The sequence below is a fragment of the Gopherus evgoodei genome, chromosome 2, assembly GCF_007399415.2.
Source record: "Gopherus evgoodei ecotype Sinaloan lineage chromosome 2, rGopEvg1_v1.p, whole genome shotgun sequence".
Taxonomy (NCBI): Eukaryota; Metazoa; Chordata; order Testudines; family Testudinidae; genus Gopherus; species Gopherus evgoodei.
Window position 1 is genome coordinate 297,604,800 of NC_044323.1, and position 17,721 is coordinate 297,622,520.

Sequence of the window (17,721 nt, forward strand, 5' to 3'; positions counted from 1 at the left end):
ATTCCTGGACTATGAACAACATTAATATCTACATTGGTTTAATGTTAATTTGGTTCCAAACATTGCCAGAGCTTGTAAAGATAAAATAGCTAGTTTTCTTAGCTCTTGGGAAGATCATATAGACATACAGGAATCCTGCTGCAAGTGCAGATCCAATCCACTATTGTTCTAACCAAATTTGGCCTTAAGTTTGTAAAGAAATTCAATCATGTTATTGAACATGGCTTTGATAAACCATTTCTGTTATACACTGGTACGGCCTCTAGCCCAACACTAGCTGTAGTGAGACAGACCCAGGGATGGGGAGCTTTTGGGATGCAGTCAGCGATGTCTGTGTCATCCCTTCCTGCATCAGTTTTGCGTTGGGGGTGTGACATTATTGATATAAGCTGGGCCCATATAGAACATGGGTTGCAACCAAGGTCCTGTAGTGGCACCAAATCTTATGTAAAGAGGGTCATATAAGGTGTCTTAAGACCAGGTTATGGGTTGCTGGTTATGATTATGCTGTCTGTATGTCTGTATCATTTTGTAGTTGAAGTTATGAATATTGGCTGTATGCTGTCTGTATTTCAAACTTGTGTTGTGTTACTGGGAAAGTTCCCAGACAAGTTGATGTCAGCTCTGTTTAGCCTGCTTGATGGCCCATTAAGGACCATCACCTACACAATAGTCCCATCGAGAGAAGGCAGTTACGCCCTGTGACTCAGCAGGGTGTGCAGAAACTGGCCCATGTGACTGCAAACTCCATTTTGCTGTAACTTTCCACAGCAGGAACAAAGGAGTGTTCTTACACTTGGAAAAGCCTATATAAGGCAGAGGCCTCATCTCCATTTTGTCTTCAATCCTGCTTCTTACCTCTGGAGGGATTTTGCTACAAGCTGAAGCTCTACACAAGAGACTGAGGACCCATCCCAGTGGGGGATGTTCTCCAGAGACTTGATTTGCACCTGCAGTTTACTCCATCACGGCTACAAGCCTGAACTAAGAACTTTGCCATTACTGTATGGAATTGACTCCATTTAACCAATTCTAGCTCTCATCTCTATCTTTTTCCCTTTATGAATAAACTTTTAGATTTTAGATTCTAAAGGATTGGCAACCGTGTGATTTGTGGGTAAGATCTGATGTGTATATTGACCTGGGTCTGGGGCTTGATTCTTTGGGATCGAGATAACCGTTCTTTTACTGGGGTGTTGGTTTTCATAACCATTCATCCCCAGGACGAGTGGCACTGGTGGTGATACTGGGAGACTGGAGTGTCTAAGGAAATTGCTTGTGTGACTTGTGGTTAGCCAGTGGGGTGAGACCAAAGTCCTTTTTGTTTGGCTGGTTTGGTTTGCCTAGAGGTGAAAAAAACCCAGCCTGGGCTGTGACTGCCCTGTTTGAGCAATTGGTCCTGAATTGGCACTCTCAGTTGGGTCCCGCCAGAACCACAACGTCACAGGGTGATAAATCTGAAGTACCATCCCAGTAGAAGAGGTTTTAGAACAAATTGTTCAGTTAAACAGGAATAAGTCCCCGGGACCAGATGGCATTCAACCACGTGTTCTGAGGGAACTCAGGTATGAAATTGCAGAACTACTAGTCGTAGTAAGCAAGCTACCAGCGAAGCGAGCCTCTGTTGCAGATGACTGGCAGGTAGCTAATGTAACACCAATTTTTACAATGGGCTCCAGGGGCGACCTTGGCAATTGCAGGCCAATGAGTCTAACTTCAGTAATGGGCAAATTGGTAGAAACTAGAGTAAAGAATGATCAGACACCCAGATAAACAGGATATGTTGGGAAAGGGTGAACACAGCTTTTGTAAAGGGAACTCCTACCTCACCAATCTTCTAGAATTCTTTGAGGATCTGAACAACCATGTGGATAAGGATGGTTCAGTCGATATAGTGAACTGGGATTTTCAGAAAGCCTTTGACAGGCTGTTGTATCAAGCAGGCAAGGTACTAACAAACTTCAACAGGACTTTATTTTTGCAGTGGAAACACCTTTATTAAGCCGTTGCTGCATCCTCTGTAACTCTCACTCAGCCTCTTCAGCTCCTCCCCCCTCATTCCTATTTCCTGTCCTTTCAGACTCCCACCAGCCAGTGCTCCCAGTTCTAATAAGTACAAGCACATTAAACACCATATTCCCTCCTCTCTTAAGAAACTCTCCCAATTAAAATAAACATTGTTCTAACAACAGGAAGAAATAGGAAATGACATCATAATATTGGCAAAAATATTACCCTCAGAACACTGTCGATACTACATAACAGTCTCTAGTCCAGGCAGGTGGTCGTCTGGGTCTGACAGGCCGTCTCTCAGGTCCCGATTCCAGTGCAGTGTCTTGTTGTGTTGGTTCTACTGTGAAGTCATCCATTGCAGACTGGGTGTTGGCATAATCTCCTCTTGGTGTACAGGCAGGTGCAAGATAAGAAGCATTCCAGACCCGCCCATCAGAAAGTTGGTAGGTGTAAGGTTCCTTTTTCTCTATGATTTTAAGAGGAGCTGTGAATTTATGGTCCCCTTTGTGTAAGATTCCATGTTCTAGTGAAGGAACCACGCTCAAACTTTGGTTCCTTAGCACGCCCGCCACTTGTCTGTGAAAACCTTATACTTTGCTTGGTTCTGTTCAACTGTTCTTCTCACATCATCGTCGTTTGGAGCATCAGGTCGCCTTTAACAATCCAGCAATGTTGTAGGGATATTTAAAGGTTTATATTAAACATGGTTTATGTGAGAAATGATTTATTGATTTATTGTTAACTAATACTTTAGAACTTAAGGTTTATGTTAGAAGTAAAATTGGAATGATTTATTGTTAGAAATAGCTGTGTCTGTGTGAAGCCAAAGAGATACTTTGTATAAAACTTGTTAAATGTCAATAGACTCTAAGTGCCTGTTCTCTAAGTGAAACTTTGCAGTACTAAATTGGTCAATTGACTCAGCGCAGGAGCTGTCAATTGACTCTGTAAGCTGCTAAATTGGGTAATTGACTCAGAGCGCAAACCGTCAATTGACCCTATGCCTCAGGCAAAACTGTATAATTACTACAAATAGAGACCCCCACCTCTGTAAATTCATTTTTATCTAAAGATAAAAAGTGTATGTGAATGAATGCCTAGTTTAACACCCCAAAAGGTAAAGAGTGTATGTGAATGAGTGCCTAGTTTAAATGATGAATGAATGGTTAGGGAGTTACCAGCCTGAAAAATTCAGTGTCGGCCGAAGAAGGTGTCAAGTGAAATCAACCAGATGACCCCCGGAGGGCGAACTGGAATCCACCCCAAGCACCTAACAAACATCTGACAGAATGGAGCCAGCCACCTGCTGATTGATCAAGCAACAGCAGAATGAAACAACTCCCATGAATTAACATAGGGAAAAATCCCTATAAAACTGGACTCTAAAGACTGAGGACTTTGAGTCTATGGTTCTGCTGCCAGCCTCCAGGAGCATCAGGTGCACCTGACCCGGACTCGGCTCCACTCTTGTGTACAGGGTACCTGGCCAGTATTCTGTCACAAGCAACTTTAGGCTGGTAACTATAATATCTATATAGAACCTGTATGAATGATTGTGTGAATGGAGATATATATATATATATGAAGTAATCATAGGAATATGTAGCCAAACAACATTGTTTGCTGTTATCTTTTATTTTATTATGGTATTGACAATAAATGTGACAAATGTCTTATCCCCTTTAATAAGATCCTGCTGGTTTTTACTGGTCTAATATAATTGGTACAACAATGTTTAGTTTATTATTTCCCATGCAGTAACTCTGGGGGTGATTTTGTGTTGTGGCATGTTGTGTAGCCCAGTATGCTTGCAAGAAATCAGTAGTGAAGGGTATCCACAATCGCTCTTTACCAAACTGCTGTTGCTGCAAACTCTGTAACTCTCACTCAGCCTCCTCAACTCCTCCTTCCTGTTTCCTGTCCTTTCAGACTCCGGACAGCCAGTGCTCCCAGTTCTAATAATTACAAGCACATAAACACCACACAGGGTCTCTCACCAAAGGCTCTAAAGAAAACTAAGTCGTTATGGGATAAGAATGGCCAGACTGGGTCAGGCCAAAAGTCCATCTAGCCCAGTATCCTGTCTACTGACAGTGGCCAACGCCGGGTGCCCCAGAGGGAGTGAACAGAACAGGGAATCATCAAGTGATCCATCCCCTGTTCCCCATTCCCAGTTTCTGGCAAACGGGTTAGCTAGGGATACCACTGGCTAAGTGCCATTGCTGGACCTATCCTCCATGAATTTATCTAGTTCTTTTTGAACCTTGTTATAGTCGTGGCCTTCACAACATCCTCCGGCAAGGAGTTCCACAAGTTGACTGTGCATTGTGTGAAGTAATACTGCCTTTTGCTTCTTTTAAACCTGCTGCCTGTTAATTTCATTTGGTGACCCCTAGGTCTTGTGTTATGAGGCGTAAATAACACTTCCTTATTTACTTTCTCCACACCAGTCATGATTTTATAGACCTCTATCATATCCCCCCTTAGTCATCTCTTTTCCAAGCTGAAAAGTCCAAACCTTATTAATCTCTTCTTATACAGAAGCTGTTCCATACCCCTAATTATTTTTGTTGCTCCTTTCTGAATCTTTCCAATTCCAATATATCTTTTTTTAGATGGAGCAACCACATCTGCACACAGTATTCAAGCTGTGGGCGTACCATGGATTTATATGGAGGCAACATGATATTTTCTGTCTTATTATCTATCCCTTTCCTAACGATTCCCAACACTCTGCTGCACACTGACTGGATCTTTTCACAGAATTATCCACAATGACTCCAAGATGTTTCTTGAGTGGTAACAGCTAATTTAGACCCCATCATTTTTTATGTAGAGTTGGGATTATGTTTTCCAATGTGCATCACTTTGCATTTATCAGCATTAAACTTCATCTGCCATTTTGTTGCCCAGTCACCCAGTTTTGTGAGATCTCTTTGTAGTTCTTCACAGTCTGCTTTGTACTTAACTATCTTAAGTAGTTTTGTATCATCTGCAAATTTTGCCACCTCACTGTTTACCCCTTTTCCCAGATCATTTCTGAATAAGTTGAACAGCACTGGCCCCCTGGGGGACACCTGGGGATAAGAGGGAAGATCCTCTTCTGACACTGGCGGACCAGGTGCCAGCACATGCCAAGGCCCCTAGGCCTTACTGAGAAGTGACAAATGCATGACTGGAAACCAGTCTTGCTCACCTATTTGTTAGTGTTGTTAAAACAGGCATTAGATGTACAAAAATGTGTTTCGTGTTTAGACTTTATGAAAAGCTTGTGAATTGCTGCAGGATTATTCTCACCTATAATTTCTGTAGCCCATGTTATAAGGTGATGTATAAGCGTTGGTACTAAAACTGTAAACCCCTTTGCTGCCCCAAGTCAGGAGAGAAGCATTACTAGGAGAGGAGCTGTCACGGAGTCCCCGGGCGATGCTCTGGAACTGCTCCCCACAAAGCCAGTCAGGACTTTGGGGAGCCTCCTCTCCCTCGGAGCAGACTTGTTCAGGGCAAGAAGCTCATACGTCTTCACCTCCTGGGTCTCTCCTTGGAGCATTCAGCATATGCCCCTCCATGCACTTCCCACAGTGAGCCTGTCCCAGCGGGGTCCTGGGGAAGCCACAGGGTCCTGCACCCCCACTTGGCAGTCAGACGTGACTCTAGCCAGCCAGTAACACAGAGGTTTATTCGATGACAGGAACAGGGTCTAAAACAGAGTTTGTAGGTACTGTGACTGGGACCCCTCGGCTGGGTCCATTCTGGGGGGCAGTGAGACAGACCCCCAGGTCTGCCCTCCACCCTTGACCCCAGCCAGCTCCAGACTAACCACCCCCTCCAGCCCCTCCTCTCTGCTCAGCCCCTTCCCCGGACCAGGAGGTCACCTGATCTCTTTGTCTCCAACACCTTCAGCTGGCACCTTTGCAGAGGAGGGGCCCAGGCCATCAGTTTGCTAGGAGACAGAGTGCCAGGCATTTAAGTGAACTGGCCCCTTCCTCTGCAGAAATCACACACCCTTATCTCACCACCTAGATATTAAAAACTGCATAAGGGACACTGAGGCACCAACACAGTATTCAGAGAAAACATTAAGAACATTCTCAGTTCGTTACAGAAGCCATCTCCTTTCCAACAAGGGAAGGCCCTGAGACATCAAATAAGCTACTGTGGATCATCCGTGGACAAGAGACTTGGTTGATTTCTTTCCCTCACACCCACACCCAGAAGGAGGCAGAGACACTTGCCCCCATCATCTTGAGCTCTGGGGGAATGGAATTAAAATCCCTGTCAAGAAGAAACCATTGTCCCAATGCTGCTTGGACTTCAGGGAGCCAGCATGCCTTCTAAGCATAAGAAGGGATCCTGGCTGTTTGGCTAGAGTTAACCCTAAAGGACATACAGAGCTTGCGTGTTACAGCAGCTTCCACTACTTTTTGAAACCTCAGACTAACTCCTTTGTGTGTATGTTTACGTGCTTTAACCTGGTAAATAAGTTTCTTCTTTTCCTAGTTAGTAAAGATTTAGCTAGTTTTATTATAGAATTGGCCACAATCGTTGTGTTCGGTTTGAGATCTGAGGTGCAATTGACCTGGCTGAGTGACCAGTCTGAGTAACCGGAATATTGTTCTGGTTTTTGGTGCAAGGGACCATCTGTCACAAAGGCAGGCTCACCTAGGTGGCAAGATAGAGTCAGGGTGCCCAAGGGGGCTGTCTGTGACTCCATGTTAAGGTGGTTCTAGTGCCTGAGGAGTTCACACTTGATCCTTGCTTGGTGAAATCCAAGTCTGGAACACACAACCGGGAGGAGCTCTGTTGTCTGCCAGCCCCGAGCACCCAGGGCTCCTGCTCTCTGGCCGCACTAGACAGGTAAGTTTCTAGCTTGTGTCTGACACTATCAGGTGATCCAGAGACATCTACACGGAACACAGCACAGGACACTGCCAGTACCAGGTTGAGTAACCGAGAACACTGACCAGAAAAATAACCCACTTCCTTCCCTGACAAACCAAGGGATGCACCCCACCCACGTACTTCTTCTCTACACCAATATAGACTTAGACCAGTGGTTCCCAAACTGAGGTTCGCAAACCCTGCTACAGGGGGTTCTCAGGAAAAAATTCCCTAATGGCGGACAGATCTGTCCCTAGGGACCCCGGGCAGCATGGGGCCAGCAGCCCAGAGCCCCTGGACGTCCAAGAACTAAGCAGATCGAAGTAACATCTCTATCACACTGAGATTTAAACATCAAGACTCCTTATAAGAAAGGGAGGTGGATATTTTTTGCTGTTTTTACAATGAAATAGGCAGCTAGTCTTGTTTTAAAATTATGAAGAACAAGTTTAAGCTTTGTTGTAACGTGCGTTGTTTGCCTGGACTGCTTAAGCCCTGAATGCTTGTGTAGGAGGAACTCTTGAGTTGGCTTCTTAAATACTTTAATGCTGTTTCATATCTGATACTCCTTGATGAAACATAGGAGCCTTGTCTTATAACAGGCTTATTCAAAATGATACAAGCTACGAAAGTGAGATCTTGGGAAAGTGTTGCCATTTTCATAATGTAAAAAAATATACTGTAATGATAAATAATTAATAATAGTGTGTAATGTCATAAAAACCAATTTTATATTTCCAACATCATTGCTATCATCATTTATACACAGGTAAAGGAGAAAATCCCTGGAAATATTCATTTTTAGGAGGGGGTTCTCGAGACGTGACATTTTAGCGAAAGGGATTCACAGGTTGTTAAAGTTTGGGAACCACTGACTTAGACTCTTAGTGCATTCCATGGGCAGAGAAGTGATACAGAGATGCCGTGATGCCCGTACATCCCTGCCCACCGGGATGAGCTCCCAGACATGCCATAGACACCATGACTAGGTAACGCTAAGTGAGGATCACTTCCCCAAATGACTCCAGTGGAAGAATTCAAAGCAAGAACCCTTAACGCACAATTCTGTTTAAAGACAGACAAGTCTTGCAGCCGCCTTCCCTGTACACCCCTAATTTGCACAAACCCACCCACTGGCCTGTGACTAGCAATCTCTCTCTTTTCGCTCTTACAGCCTATGCCCGTGCTGTACCACAGCCCAGTGCTCTTTTCTGCTCCTTCCCCCCCACGATTTTCAAGTGGTCTGTGGAAAAATAAGTTTGACTACAAAAACAATCATGGCACCTCACTTTATTTTCATGTCCTTGCTATTACTTACAGGAGGAGGATGAATAAAAAAAGAATGAAAAGTAGGTGTGGGGGAGATGAGAGAATGTTCTTTTCTTGGCTGGGTCCCAAGCAGGGGCCCCAAAAATGAAGCTGAGCACAGGGCCCCACTAACTCTAAATCCACCACTGGGGCTGACCCTCCCCCACAGCTCCCCACCCCACCCCCTCCCCAAGCTGTGCATGCCACTGCCAGGACAGGGGCTGACCCCTTCCTCGCCCCAGCTCCCCACCCCACTGCCAAGAGCTGGGGCTGACACCCTCCCCACAACGCTGCCAGGGGCTGGGGCTGGCCTCAACCCAGGTCTATTCTACCTGGGGCTGAGCCCCCAAGCCCTGCTGCCTGACACCTGCCACCCCCCTCCCATGTTCCTCCCCACCCTGGCAGTGGACTGGCCCCGGACTGGCCCCAGCCACGCTGCAGCTCAGCCTGGCAGATGCCATCACCTTCCAGCAGGGCCGGTGAGTGGCCAGGGTGTAAGTTTCTGGAGGTGTGTGTGGGACTGCTGGCCAGTGGGAGGGCTGTGTTGGGATGCTGGGCAGCGGGGGTGATGGGCTGTGGGGAAGTGCACTGGGCAGTAGTGGTGCGGTTGTGTGTGTGTGTGTGCATGCACGCAGGGTGCTGTTTATTTATGGTGGAGGGTCTGTGAGGGGCCTGCTGGCCATAGGGAGTGGGGGCTGTGTGGCATGACATGGGCCTGCCCTTGAGGGGAAGGGGCAGGCTGGCACCATAGGGCCGGGCAGGTCACTATGCGTCTGGCAACAGCTGGTTTGTAAATAGTGCCTTGCACTGGGTGGGGTGGGGCTGGCCCCACCATGCTCTTCCCCATTGCTCCTGGCTGGCCCCTCTCTCCGGAGACTGACCTCCCCACGCCCTGCTCCTTTGCCTCCATGGGGGCCCACAAATATGTTTGACGCTGGGCCCACAAAAGGTTAATCCGGCCCAGCCCAGCCCAGGAGTCCCTGCTCCCAGCCCCACAGCCCTCCTCAAGCTAATGATAGAACCCAGGAGTGCTGCCCCCCCCAACTGTAACCAGTAGACTTCACTCCCCCACCACTCCCAAGCCAGGTGGCTGGTGGGCCAGGAGCCTGGTCATCATTACATCAGCTGAGAGGTCTCACAAGGAGAGAAGGCAGGGAGCCTTGTACCGGACCTGCTGCTGCTGGCAGAAGAGCAGCTTTTGAGCCACACACAGCTCCTCTCCGGTCAGGCGTTCCCCGGGCGCTGCTGTTAAACCACTGTGCCCCCCCGGGGGGACAGCGCCTCCCTGCAGCTGGTTCACTGGCTGGCTGATAAATGCATGTTAACAAAAATACTGTTTGAAACCGTTCCTTACTGCGCCTCTGCCACAGCCAGTGCCGCTCCTCTGCTGACAGGACACTGGGCCAACCGAGCTTACTAAATCTGGTGTTAAACAAAATCCCTTCTTCACATGCTGCCATATTCCCCCTTGCACCACGCCCGCTTCTCCAGCCGCCACAGGCTTCCTGCTCCCATCAGACCTGAGTTTACCACATAAAGTTCAAGCAGAAACTAATGGCGCCCCCCGCCCCCCAATACAAACTAGACTCTCGCAGCACACCCTGCTCATCCTGCGGCCAGCAGCACAGAGGCAGACTGTGTCTTTAAGGGTCAGCATGGAGGGTGCAGGCACAACCCCCTCCTTGTGCCAGTTGCAAGGGTGTTAGGTGCGTTGGCACCAGAGGCCTTCCCCTTCCTGGGGAGCCCTTGCTCTAGTCTAGTGCCCAGGAGCTGAGTGGTGTTTACACAGGTGGGCCATACGGCAGGCCGAGCGCTATCTTCTCAAACACGAGCTGCCCAGAAGATGAAGGGGCACAGGCTCTGCAGTGGGGCCACTCGGTACGTACCCCTGAGCACTCCCAGGCTGCAGGGAGTTTCTGTAACAAGGGAAATTCCACAGAACAACATGGTGCTCATAGAACCGTAATGCTTGGGAACCAAAGAGTTAAAGCAGGAAGCTCCTGGCTCTTCACGAGACCCCAACACTCTCAAAAGCCCTGGGGCCTTCCCCCACCTGCTCTGCCCGGGGCTCAGACCCCAGCCCGTGTATTGACTGTACCCCCGGTGAGTGTAGGTGCAATGGGGAGTAGAGGGCTGAGGCTCAGAATGTATCAGGCTATAAAGCATTTGAGCTCCTGTGGGCAGATGGGCGCCGGGAAAGCTCAGGGCAAGGGCTACTGGGAACGGCTTTCCCAGACCAGACCTGACCACTGCCCTTGTGCCAGAAGCCTCTCTTCTAAACCTTGCTGCACTGGCAGCTTCACTGGCACGGAGCCCGGCAGCCCAGGGAGCCAGCAGGCGGGGGTCCCTGGCACTGGGGTTTGAGCCTGCCTAGGGACTGCACAGCTGTCAGACCAATGCCACGAACAGCCTGCAGCGAGTACAGGGGATGCCTAGGCTGGGAGGGTCACAGCAGACTCCAGCTTACACAGGGTTACTCCTGGGAACGGTCGTAGGCAGGAACCCTGGCACAATGGAGACTGATATCGCAGAGCGCCAGTCCTTCCTCCAGCACCTGGGAACTGCAAGACATCAATCCCCAGCAGCAGTTTCCTCTTTGCCCTGCACTCAGCCGGGGGGCAGGCTGCCCTTCCAAGTACAAAATACAATTTACACCACAGCAACATTTTACTTAGAGCGGTTTTTATAAAAAGGAACTGCCACTGAGATCTGGAGAGCGAGCTGCTCCTGCCCCAAGCCATGGAACAGCTGCCTACTGGGATGCACGCTCCAGCCCCCTGCGGCCTCTAGGAGATTGAGAGGGGGCCCAAAGCCCGGGCGTAGGCAGCCAGGACTACAGACACGAGTACCACAGTCAGGGTCTGTCACCCAACAAGAGACCCTGGCAAGACGTTCAAACGTAGCGACGCGATGTTACCACCAAGCAGAGGAGCTCAGCCTGGGCCCAACACAGATGTTGATATTGGGGCATTCCAGAACCAGGCTGCTGGACGAACGGGCACATTGCTGGCATTCTCACTGCCTGCGGAACCGATCCCTTGCTGAAGCCAGGGCAGTGCTCCCTGCCCCCATGCAGCGCTGGTCCTAGGCACACACGCCTGTGCACTCACTCCCCCAGCAGCGTGGTGACCTCGTGCACGTGGTCACGTACCACCTGATCCAGCACGGCGTAGACGTCCTTGCAGGCCTTGCTGGCAGCCTCGATGACCTGCTCCAGGTGGTCCTCGTGGAGCCGCGAGTTCATCTCCAGCAGGGCAATCTGGTCTGACTTGGGCAGCAGGGCGAGGGCCACCTGGGGGCCCCCAGCTGCCTCCTCCACATAGTTGAGGTCGGCCAGCGGTGTGTCCTCGATGAAGCCGGCTGAGCTGGCACACACGTAGTCTCGCATGGGGATGCCTGCGTCGATGGTGGCCAGCGTGGCTGCGTTCACGCAGGCACAGTAATTCCCACCGTCCGCCTGCAGGATCTGGGGAGGCACAGTGCTTAGCACAGAGGGCAGAGCAGACTGCACCCACCCACTCAAGGGACCCTGTGTCTGGCCCCACCGAGCTCAGAGACAGACCGTGCATGGCCACAAGCCTCCTTGGCGATCAGTCACCTGCTTGTGACACAGGACAAGCCCTGGGCACACTCCTGGTGCTGCTGTCTGAGCAGACGATGGCACTAGTGGAGCAGCAAGCAGAATGCACGGTGGCTGATCCCAGCCTGAACCCCATACAAACAACCCTCCCCACACTGATGCATGAGCCAGCACCCCAGCCAGGCAAGTGCTCCCCGCAGAGGTCACTGCCCCCGCCTCAATGGCTCAGCTGAGGGTTCCTCGTGCCCCTGATCACATCATACTGCTCCCCAACATGCTCCCTCGGCCCAAGGAGCAATGGGCAAGGTTTGAGCCCCCTTCCCACCTGCTCCTATTATAGGCAACTGGGGTGGAACACACCATCCTGAAGTCGGCACACCAGACAGCCAGGAAGCTGCCAGAGTTGAGAGAGGAGCCAGGTGGTGCCGGGTTAACTAGGGCAAGGCTGAAGTCAACTGTAAAGGCCCCAGGGCTTGGAGGGGGGTGGGGGGGGCAGGCTAGAAACCCCCTACCTGCACGTAGATGTCGATCTGGGAGCGGGGGTACAGCTGGGTGAGGATTGCTGCCTCAAAGGTCTGCTTGAGGTGCAGCGTCAGCTCACTGGACTTGCGGTCACCGTGGGGCCGGCGCTTGCGCTCCCCTGTGCTGAAGGTGGCCATGCTGTACTGGCAGTTCACCAGCGCCCGGTCGTGCAGGGCCTTACTGCGGGAGCCACGCATCTGCCAACAGACGGGGAACAGGGCTGGGCCAGCAAGCCATGTGGTGCTGCAGTGCCCTGGGCGGGGGCAGGGTCCTGCAGTTTGGGGGAGTCTCAGGGATTTCGGGGACAGGTTAACTTGTCCTGTAATACAGAGCTTGTAATACTAGGAGTTATGGACTGCTCCCCATTATGGACCGGGAGGGGGACCAAGGGCACGTTTCCCCAGGGACAGGTCTGTGGAGCAGAACGAGAGAGAAGGGCTCCCCCACCAGTACCAAGAACCTAAGGATCAATCACAGTGAACTTGCTAGGGACAAAACCCTGATGGGTCCCAGCCATGGCTGATCGTCTCCAGGGAAGGGGGCTTGTTTGGTGTTTTACCCTCTAGCTTCCCTTCTCCCACACCCAGCTCCTCCATCTGACACAGGACCAAGCTGCCCAGCGCAGGGCCACAACAGGAGTGAAGGTAATGGAGGGTGGAGCAGGGCTGGAGCCCTGGACTCCTGGTTCTATCCCCAGCTCCAGGAGAGATCCGGAGCTAGTGGTTAAGAAGACTGGGACCCCGACTCCTGGGTTCTCGGGGAGGGGGGAAGACCCAGACTCCTAGGTTATCGGGGGAGGAGGGGGAGAGACCCGGACTCCTGGGTTCTCGGGGGGGCGGGGGCTAGTGGCGGGGGACCCGGACTCCTGGATTCTTGGGAGGGCGGGGGGGGGAGAGAGAGACCCAGACTCCTGGATTCTCGGGGGGGGGGGCGGGGGAGGAGAGAGAGAGACCCGGACTCCTGGATTCTCGGGGGGGGGCGGGGGAGGAGAGAGAGAGACCCGGACTCCTGGGATTCTCGGGAGGGCGGGGGGGGAAGAGAGAGAGACCCGGACTCCTGGATTCTCGGGGGGGCGGGGGCTAGTGGCGGGGGACCCGGACTCCTGGGATTCTCGGGAGGGCGGGGGGGGGGGAGAGAGAGAGACCCGGACTCCGGGGTTCTCGGGGGGGGGGGGAGGAGGAGGAAGAGACCCGGACTCCGGGGTTCTCGGGGGGGCGGTGGCTCGTGGCGGGGGGCCCGGACTCCGGGGTTCTCGGGGGGGGGGGAGGAGGAGGAGAGGAAGAGACCCGGACTCCGGGGTTCTCGGGGGGCGGGGGCTCGTGGCGGGGGGCCCGGACTCCGGGGTTCTCAGGGGGGGAGAGACCCGGACTCCGGGGTTCTCGGGGGGGCGGGGGGCCCGGACTCCGGGGTTCTCGGGGGGGCGGGGGGCCCGGACTCCGGGGTTCTCGGGGGTGGGGAGGAGGAGGAGGAAGAGACCCGGACTCCGGGGTTCTCGGGGGGGCGGGGGCTCTGGACTCCGGGGTTCTCGGGGGTGGGGAGGAGGAGGAAGAGACCCGGACTCCGGGGTTCTCGGGGGAGCGGGGGCTAGTGGCGGGGGGGCCGGACTCCGGGGTTCTCGGGGGGGGGAGAGACCCGGACTCCGGGGTTCTCGGGGGGGAGGGGCCCGGACTCCCGCCCTCACCTCGTGCGGCCCGTACACCACCGCCAGCGCCTTGGTGTTGCCCTGCTCGATGTAGGCGGAGCCGTCGGCCTTGGCGAAGACCCCCATCCGCGCGCGCACCTTGCGCAGCTCCCCGGCCCGGCGCCCGTCCACGCGGTACCCCTCGTCCGAGAGCAGCTCCAAACCCGCCATGGCTGTCCCGGCATGCACCGCGCCAGGGCCGCTACCCCCCGCTCCCGGCCTGCCTTGCGCGGGGACTGCATGTCCCGGCATGCACCGCGCCAGGGCCGCTAACCCCCCGCTCCCGGCGTGCCTTGCGCGGGGACTGCATGTCCCGGCGTGCACCGCGCCAGGGCCGCTAACCCTCCCCACTCCCGGCGTGCCTTGCGCGGGGACTGCATATCCCAGCATGCACCGCGCCAGGGCCGCTAACCCCCCCCGCTCCCGGCCTGCCTTGCGCGGGGACTGCATATCCCAGCATGCACCGCGCCAGGGCCGCTAACCCCCCCCGCTCCCGGCCTGCCTTGCGCGGGGACTGCATGTCCCGGCATGCACCGCGCCAGGGCCACTAACCCCCCGCTCCCGGCGTGCCTTGCGCGGGGACTGCATGTCCCGGCATGCACCGCGCCAGGGCCACTAACCCCCCGCTCCCGGCCTGCCTTGCGCGGGGACTGCATGTCCCGGCATGCACCGCGCCAGGGCCACTAACCCCCCGCTCCCGGCCTGCCTTGCGCGGGGACTGCATGTCCCGGCATGCCCTGCGCTAGTCTAGTCCCCGCGTGCGCTGCCGCTGAGCCGCCTGGGGGTCCGGAGCGGGCAGGGCGGTTCCTGCAGCCGGTGTCCGGGGAGCCCCCCCCGGCGGTGTCTGGGGCCGGAGCCCCGCGGGGTCTCGCTCTGCCCCGCGGCCTCAGGGTGCAGCCCCCGCTCACCCCGCCCAGCCGGGCCCTGGCCCCAGGTCTCCTGCTCCCCGGGGGGAGGCTCCCGCTGAGCTCTGCGGGCGGGGGCTGCGGAGCAGGGAAACGCGCCAGCCCGCGACCCCTGAGCTCTGCTGGCCTCGCCGGCGCGTTCCCTGGGGCTGCTGTAAAACTGGGCGATGAGCTGAGGGGCCCCGGGAGAGCTCTGCTTACCGCCGGGTTACACGTGCCGTGCTGAGCACCCCTGCGATAGCAGATTGGAGGTTAAAGCATCAGCTGCTCTGGCTAGCCCGGGGCCGGCTTGAGGCCAATTCCCCCGAATCGGGCCCACTGGCAGCACCGCTGGAGGGGGGTGGGGCAAGTGGCTGTGAAGCCCTTCCCTGGCTAGAGGCTCCTTTTTAATTTTTACTCACCCAGCAGCACTCTGGGTCTTTGGTGGCACTTTGGTGGTGGGTACTTCACTCGCTCCAGGTCTTCAGCAGCACTTTGGCGGCAGGTCCTTCAATGCCACCGAAGACCCAGAGTGAGTGAAGGACCTGTCACCAAAGACTCAGAGCACTGCCCGGTGAGTACAAGCCCCATGTGTTTTTTTACATGTTTTTTTTTTTTAGTCATCCCTGCCGGGGCCCCGTTGAAACTGTTTGAATCAGGCCCTGCACTTGCTAAAGCCGGCCCTGGCCCAGCCAAGTGGTAGTGAGCCCCATTGTTCAAACTCTGTCTGTCTGACCTCCTTTGTAAGACTCCAGGTAAGAGCCCACATGGCCTCCATAACCCACACTTACCCATCCACACCTTCCCAGTCCTTTGATCTTGAGCTGGGGGATTCTTGTTTAGCTTCCCAAAGGAGAGGTTGGGAAGTTGATATTTCTCTGGGCCATTGGTTGCTAGGGGCTAGTGTCCTGGCAATTGCATTTACTGTTGTCTTTTCCATTGTTATGGGGACCAGGTCCAGGCAGCCAGGTGACACCAACAGCGGTCTCTTCATCTGCCTGGAAAGCAAACCCTCAGGTGACAATACAGCACATCAGGGAAACTGAGGCACTCATGGGAGAAACTGAGGCACACATAGGCTTCTGTGGCAAAGTACCTGCTTCTCTGCTGGCTCAGTCCCTTGCCACCTTGGAGCCGCAGGCTTGGGCAAAGCAAAAGCCCTTCCCGGTTGCATGGGGTCTGGCCGATCCCTTCCCAGCCAGTCCCTTGCTCAGTTTTTCTCTCCCTCTGGGGAGAGGGCAATCTGCCTTGCAGGAAGAGTTTCAGAGTCCTGCTGCACCTACTCACTGGCAGCTACTCTACTTCTCTCCTCCTCCCTGTTTCCCTGCCAGGGAGGGTTTAAAAAGGTCCCCAGCAATTGGGGCCAGCTGAAGCTAATTAGTTCCCTGGTAACCCCTGTTCCAGCTGAGCCTTGTTTCTCCATGGCTATCTCCCCTCAATGGAAAGGGAGAGGCCTTTTAACCCCTCTGGGACTAATTACTACCCCTCTCCTGGTAGCTAATTGTCCTGAGTTTGCCACATATTTCCTCCCCCCCCCGCCCCGCTCAACGCTACGGGGTTGGACTACTTGGGTCGGAAAACAGTGTACCCTCGACAGGCCATCCGCATTACCATGTTGGGCTCCAGACCTGTGTCGGACTGTGAAGTGGAAGGGTTGAAGTGATAGAAACCATCTTGTCACCCTCGCATTTTTGTCCTTGTTTTGGTGCATCCACTGCAAAGGGGCATGGTCTGTGACCAGGGTAAACCTCCGTCCCAGTAGATAGTAGCGGAGGCTTTCAGCGGCCCATTTTACTGCCAGGCATTCCTTCACTATGGCGTACTTCCGTTCCCTAGGTAGGAGCTTCCTACTGAGGAAGAGGACGGGGTGTTCGTCATCTCCGACCATTTGTGAAAGCACCACCCCCAGCCCTACTTCCAAGGCATCTGTTTGTATTATAAACTCCTCCCCCCATACTAGGGCTATTAGTATGGGGTCTGTGCAGAGGGCTGTCCGCAGATCTGCAAAAGCGGCTTTGGCCGCAGCAGACCATTTTACTATGTCTGGGCCCCGAGCTCTGGTCAGGTCCGTTAATGGGCATGCCCTGGTGGCGAAGTGGGGAATGAACCGCCTATAGTACCCCACTAGCCCCAGGAATGCTCTGACCTGTTCTTTCTGGAGTGGTCGGGGCCACTTCTGTATAGCTTCTAATTTGTTGAGTTGGGGCTTCACCATGCCCCTCACCACTATATACCCAAGGTACTTGGCCTCAGCTAACCTGATCGAACATTTGGAGGGATTTGCAGTCAGTCCTGCCCTTCGCAGGGTGTCTAGGACTGCTTCTACCTTCTCTAGATGCGTCTCCCAGTCGGGGCTATATACGATGATGTCATCAAGATAGGCAGCCGCGTACTCCCGATGGGATCGTAACAGTTTGTCCATTAGCTGTTGGAAGGTAGCGGGGGCCCCATGCAACCCAAAGGGGAGAACAATGTACTGATATAGTCCTTCTGGAGTTGCAAAGGCCGTCTTCTCCTTGTCGATCTTAGCCAGGGGGATCTGCCAATAGCCCTTGGTAAGATCAAGGGTAGACATAAATCGCGCCTTTCCCAGTCTGTCAATCAGCTCATCTATCCTGGGTATAGGGTATGCGTCAAATTGGGACACCTCGTTCAGCTTGCGGAAGTCGTTGCAGAACCTCATACTGCCGTCTGGTTTGGGCACTAAAACCACAGGACTGGACCATTGACTATGAGATTCTTCAATGACTCCTAAGGCCAGCATCTTCCTGACCTCTTTCCTAATCTCCTCTCTCTTGGCCTCCGGATCCGGTATGGCTTGATGTTCACCTTCACTCCGGGCTCTGTGAAGA

General features: G+C 53.6%; 1 protein-coding gene across 1 annotated transcript; it reads right to left on the reverse strand.

The window, feature by feature from the left end:
• Positions 1–10,863: 10,863 nt before the first annotated feature.
• Positions 10,864–14,186, reverse strand: LOC115647236 (exosome complex component RRP41-like). The gene is made up of 3 exons (XM_030554085.1): positions 13,986–14,186; positions 12,295–12,501; positions 10,864–11,668 (listed from the first exon to the last, which is right to left on the reverse strand). Exons 1-3 carry the CDS (start codon positions 14,154–14,156, stop codon positions 11,309–11,311), a joined length of 738 nt encoding a protein of 245 aa, XP_030409945.1. The 5' UTR covers positions 14,157–14,186; the 3' UTR covers positions 10,864–11,308.
• Positions 14,187–17,721: the final 3,535 nt, after the last annotated feature.

Coding starts and splice junctions, on each gene's coding strand:
- LOC115647236 (XM_030554085.1), bottom strand. CDS start 14,156: ATGGCGGGTTTGGAGCTGCTCTCGGACGAGGGGTACCGCGTGGACGGG. Junction 12,502..13,985: donor TGGTGTACGGGCCGCACGAG/GTGAGGGCGGGA, acceptor GTCTGTTGGCAG/ATGCGTGGCTCCCGCAGTAA. Junction 11,669..12,294: donor AGATCGACATCTACGTGCAG/GTAGGGGGTTTC, acceptor GTGCCTCCCCAG/ATCCTGCAGGCGGACGGTGG.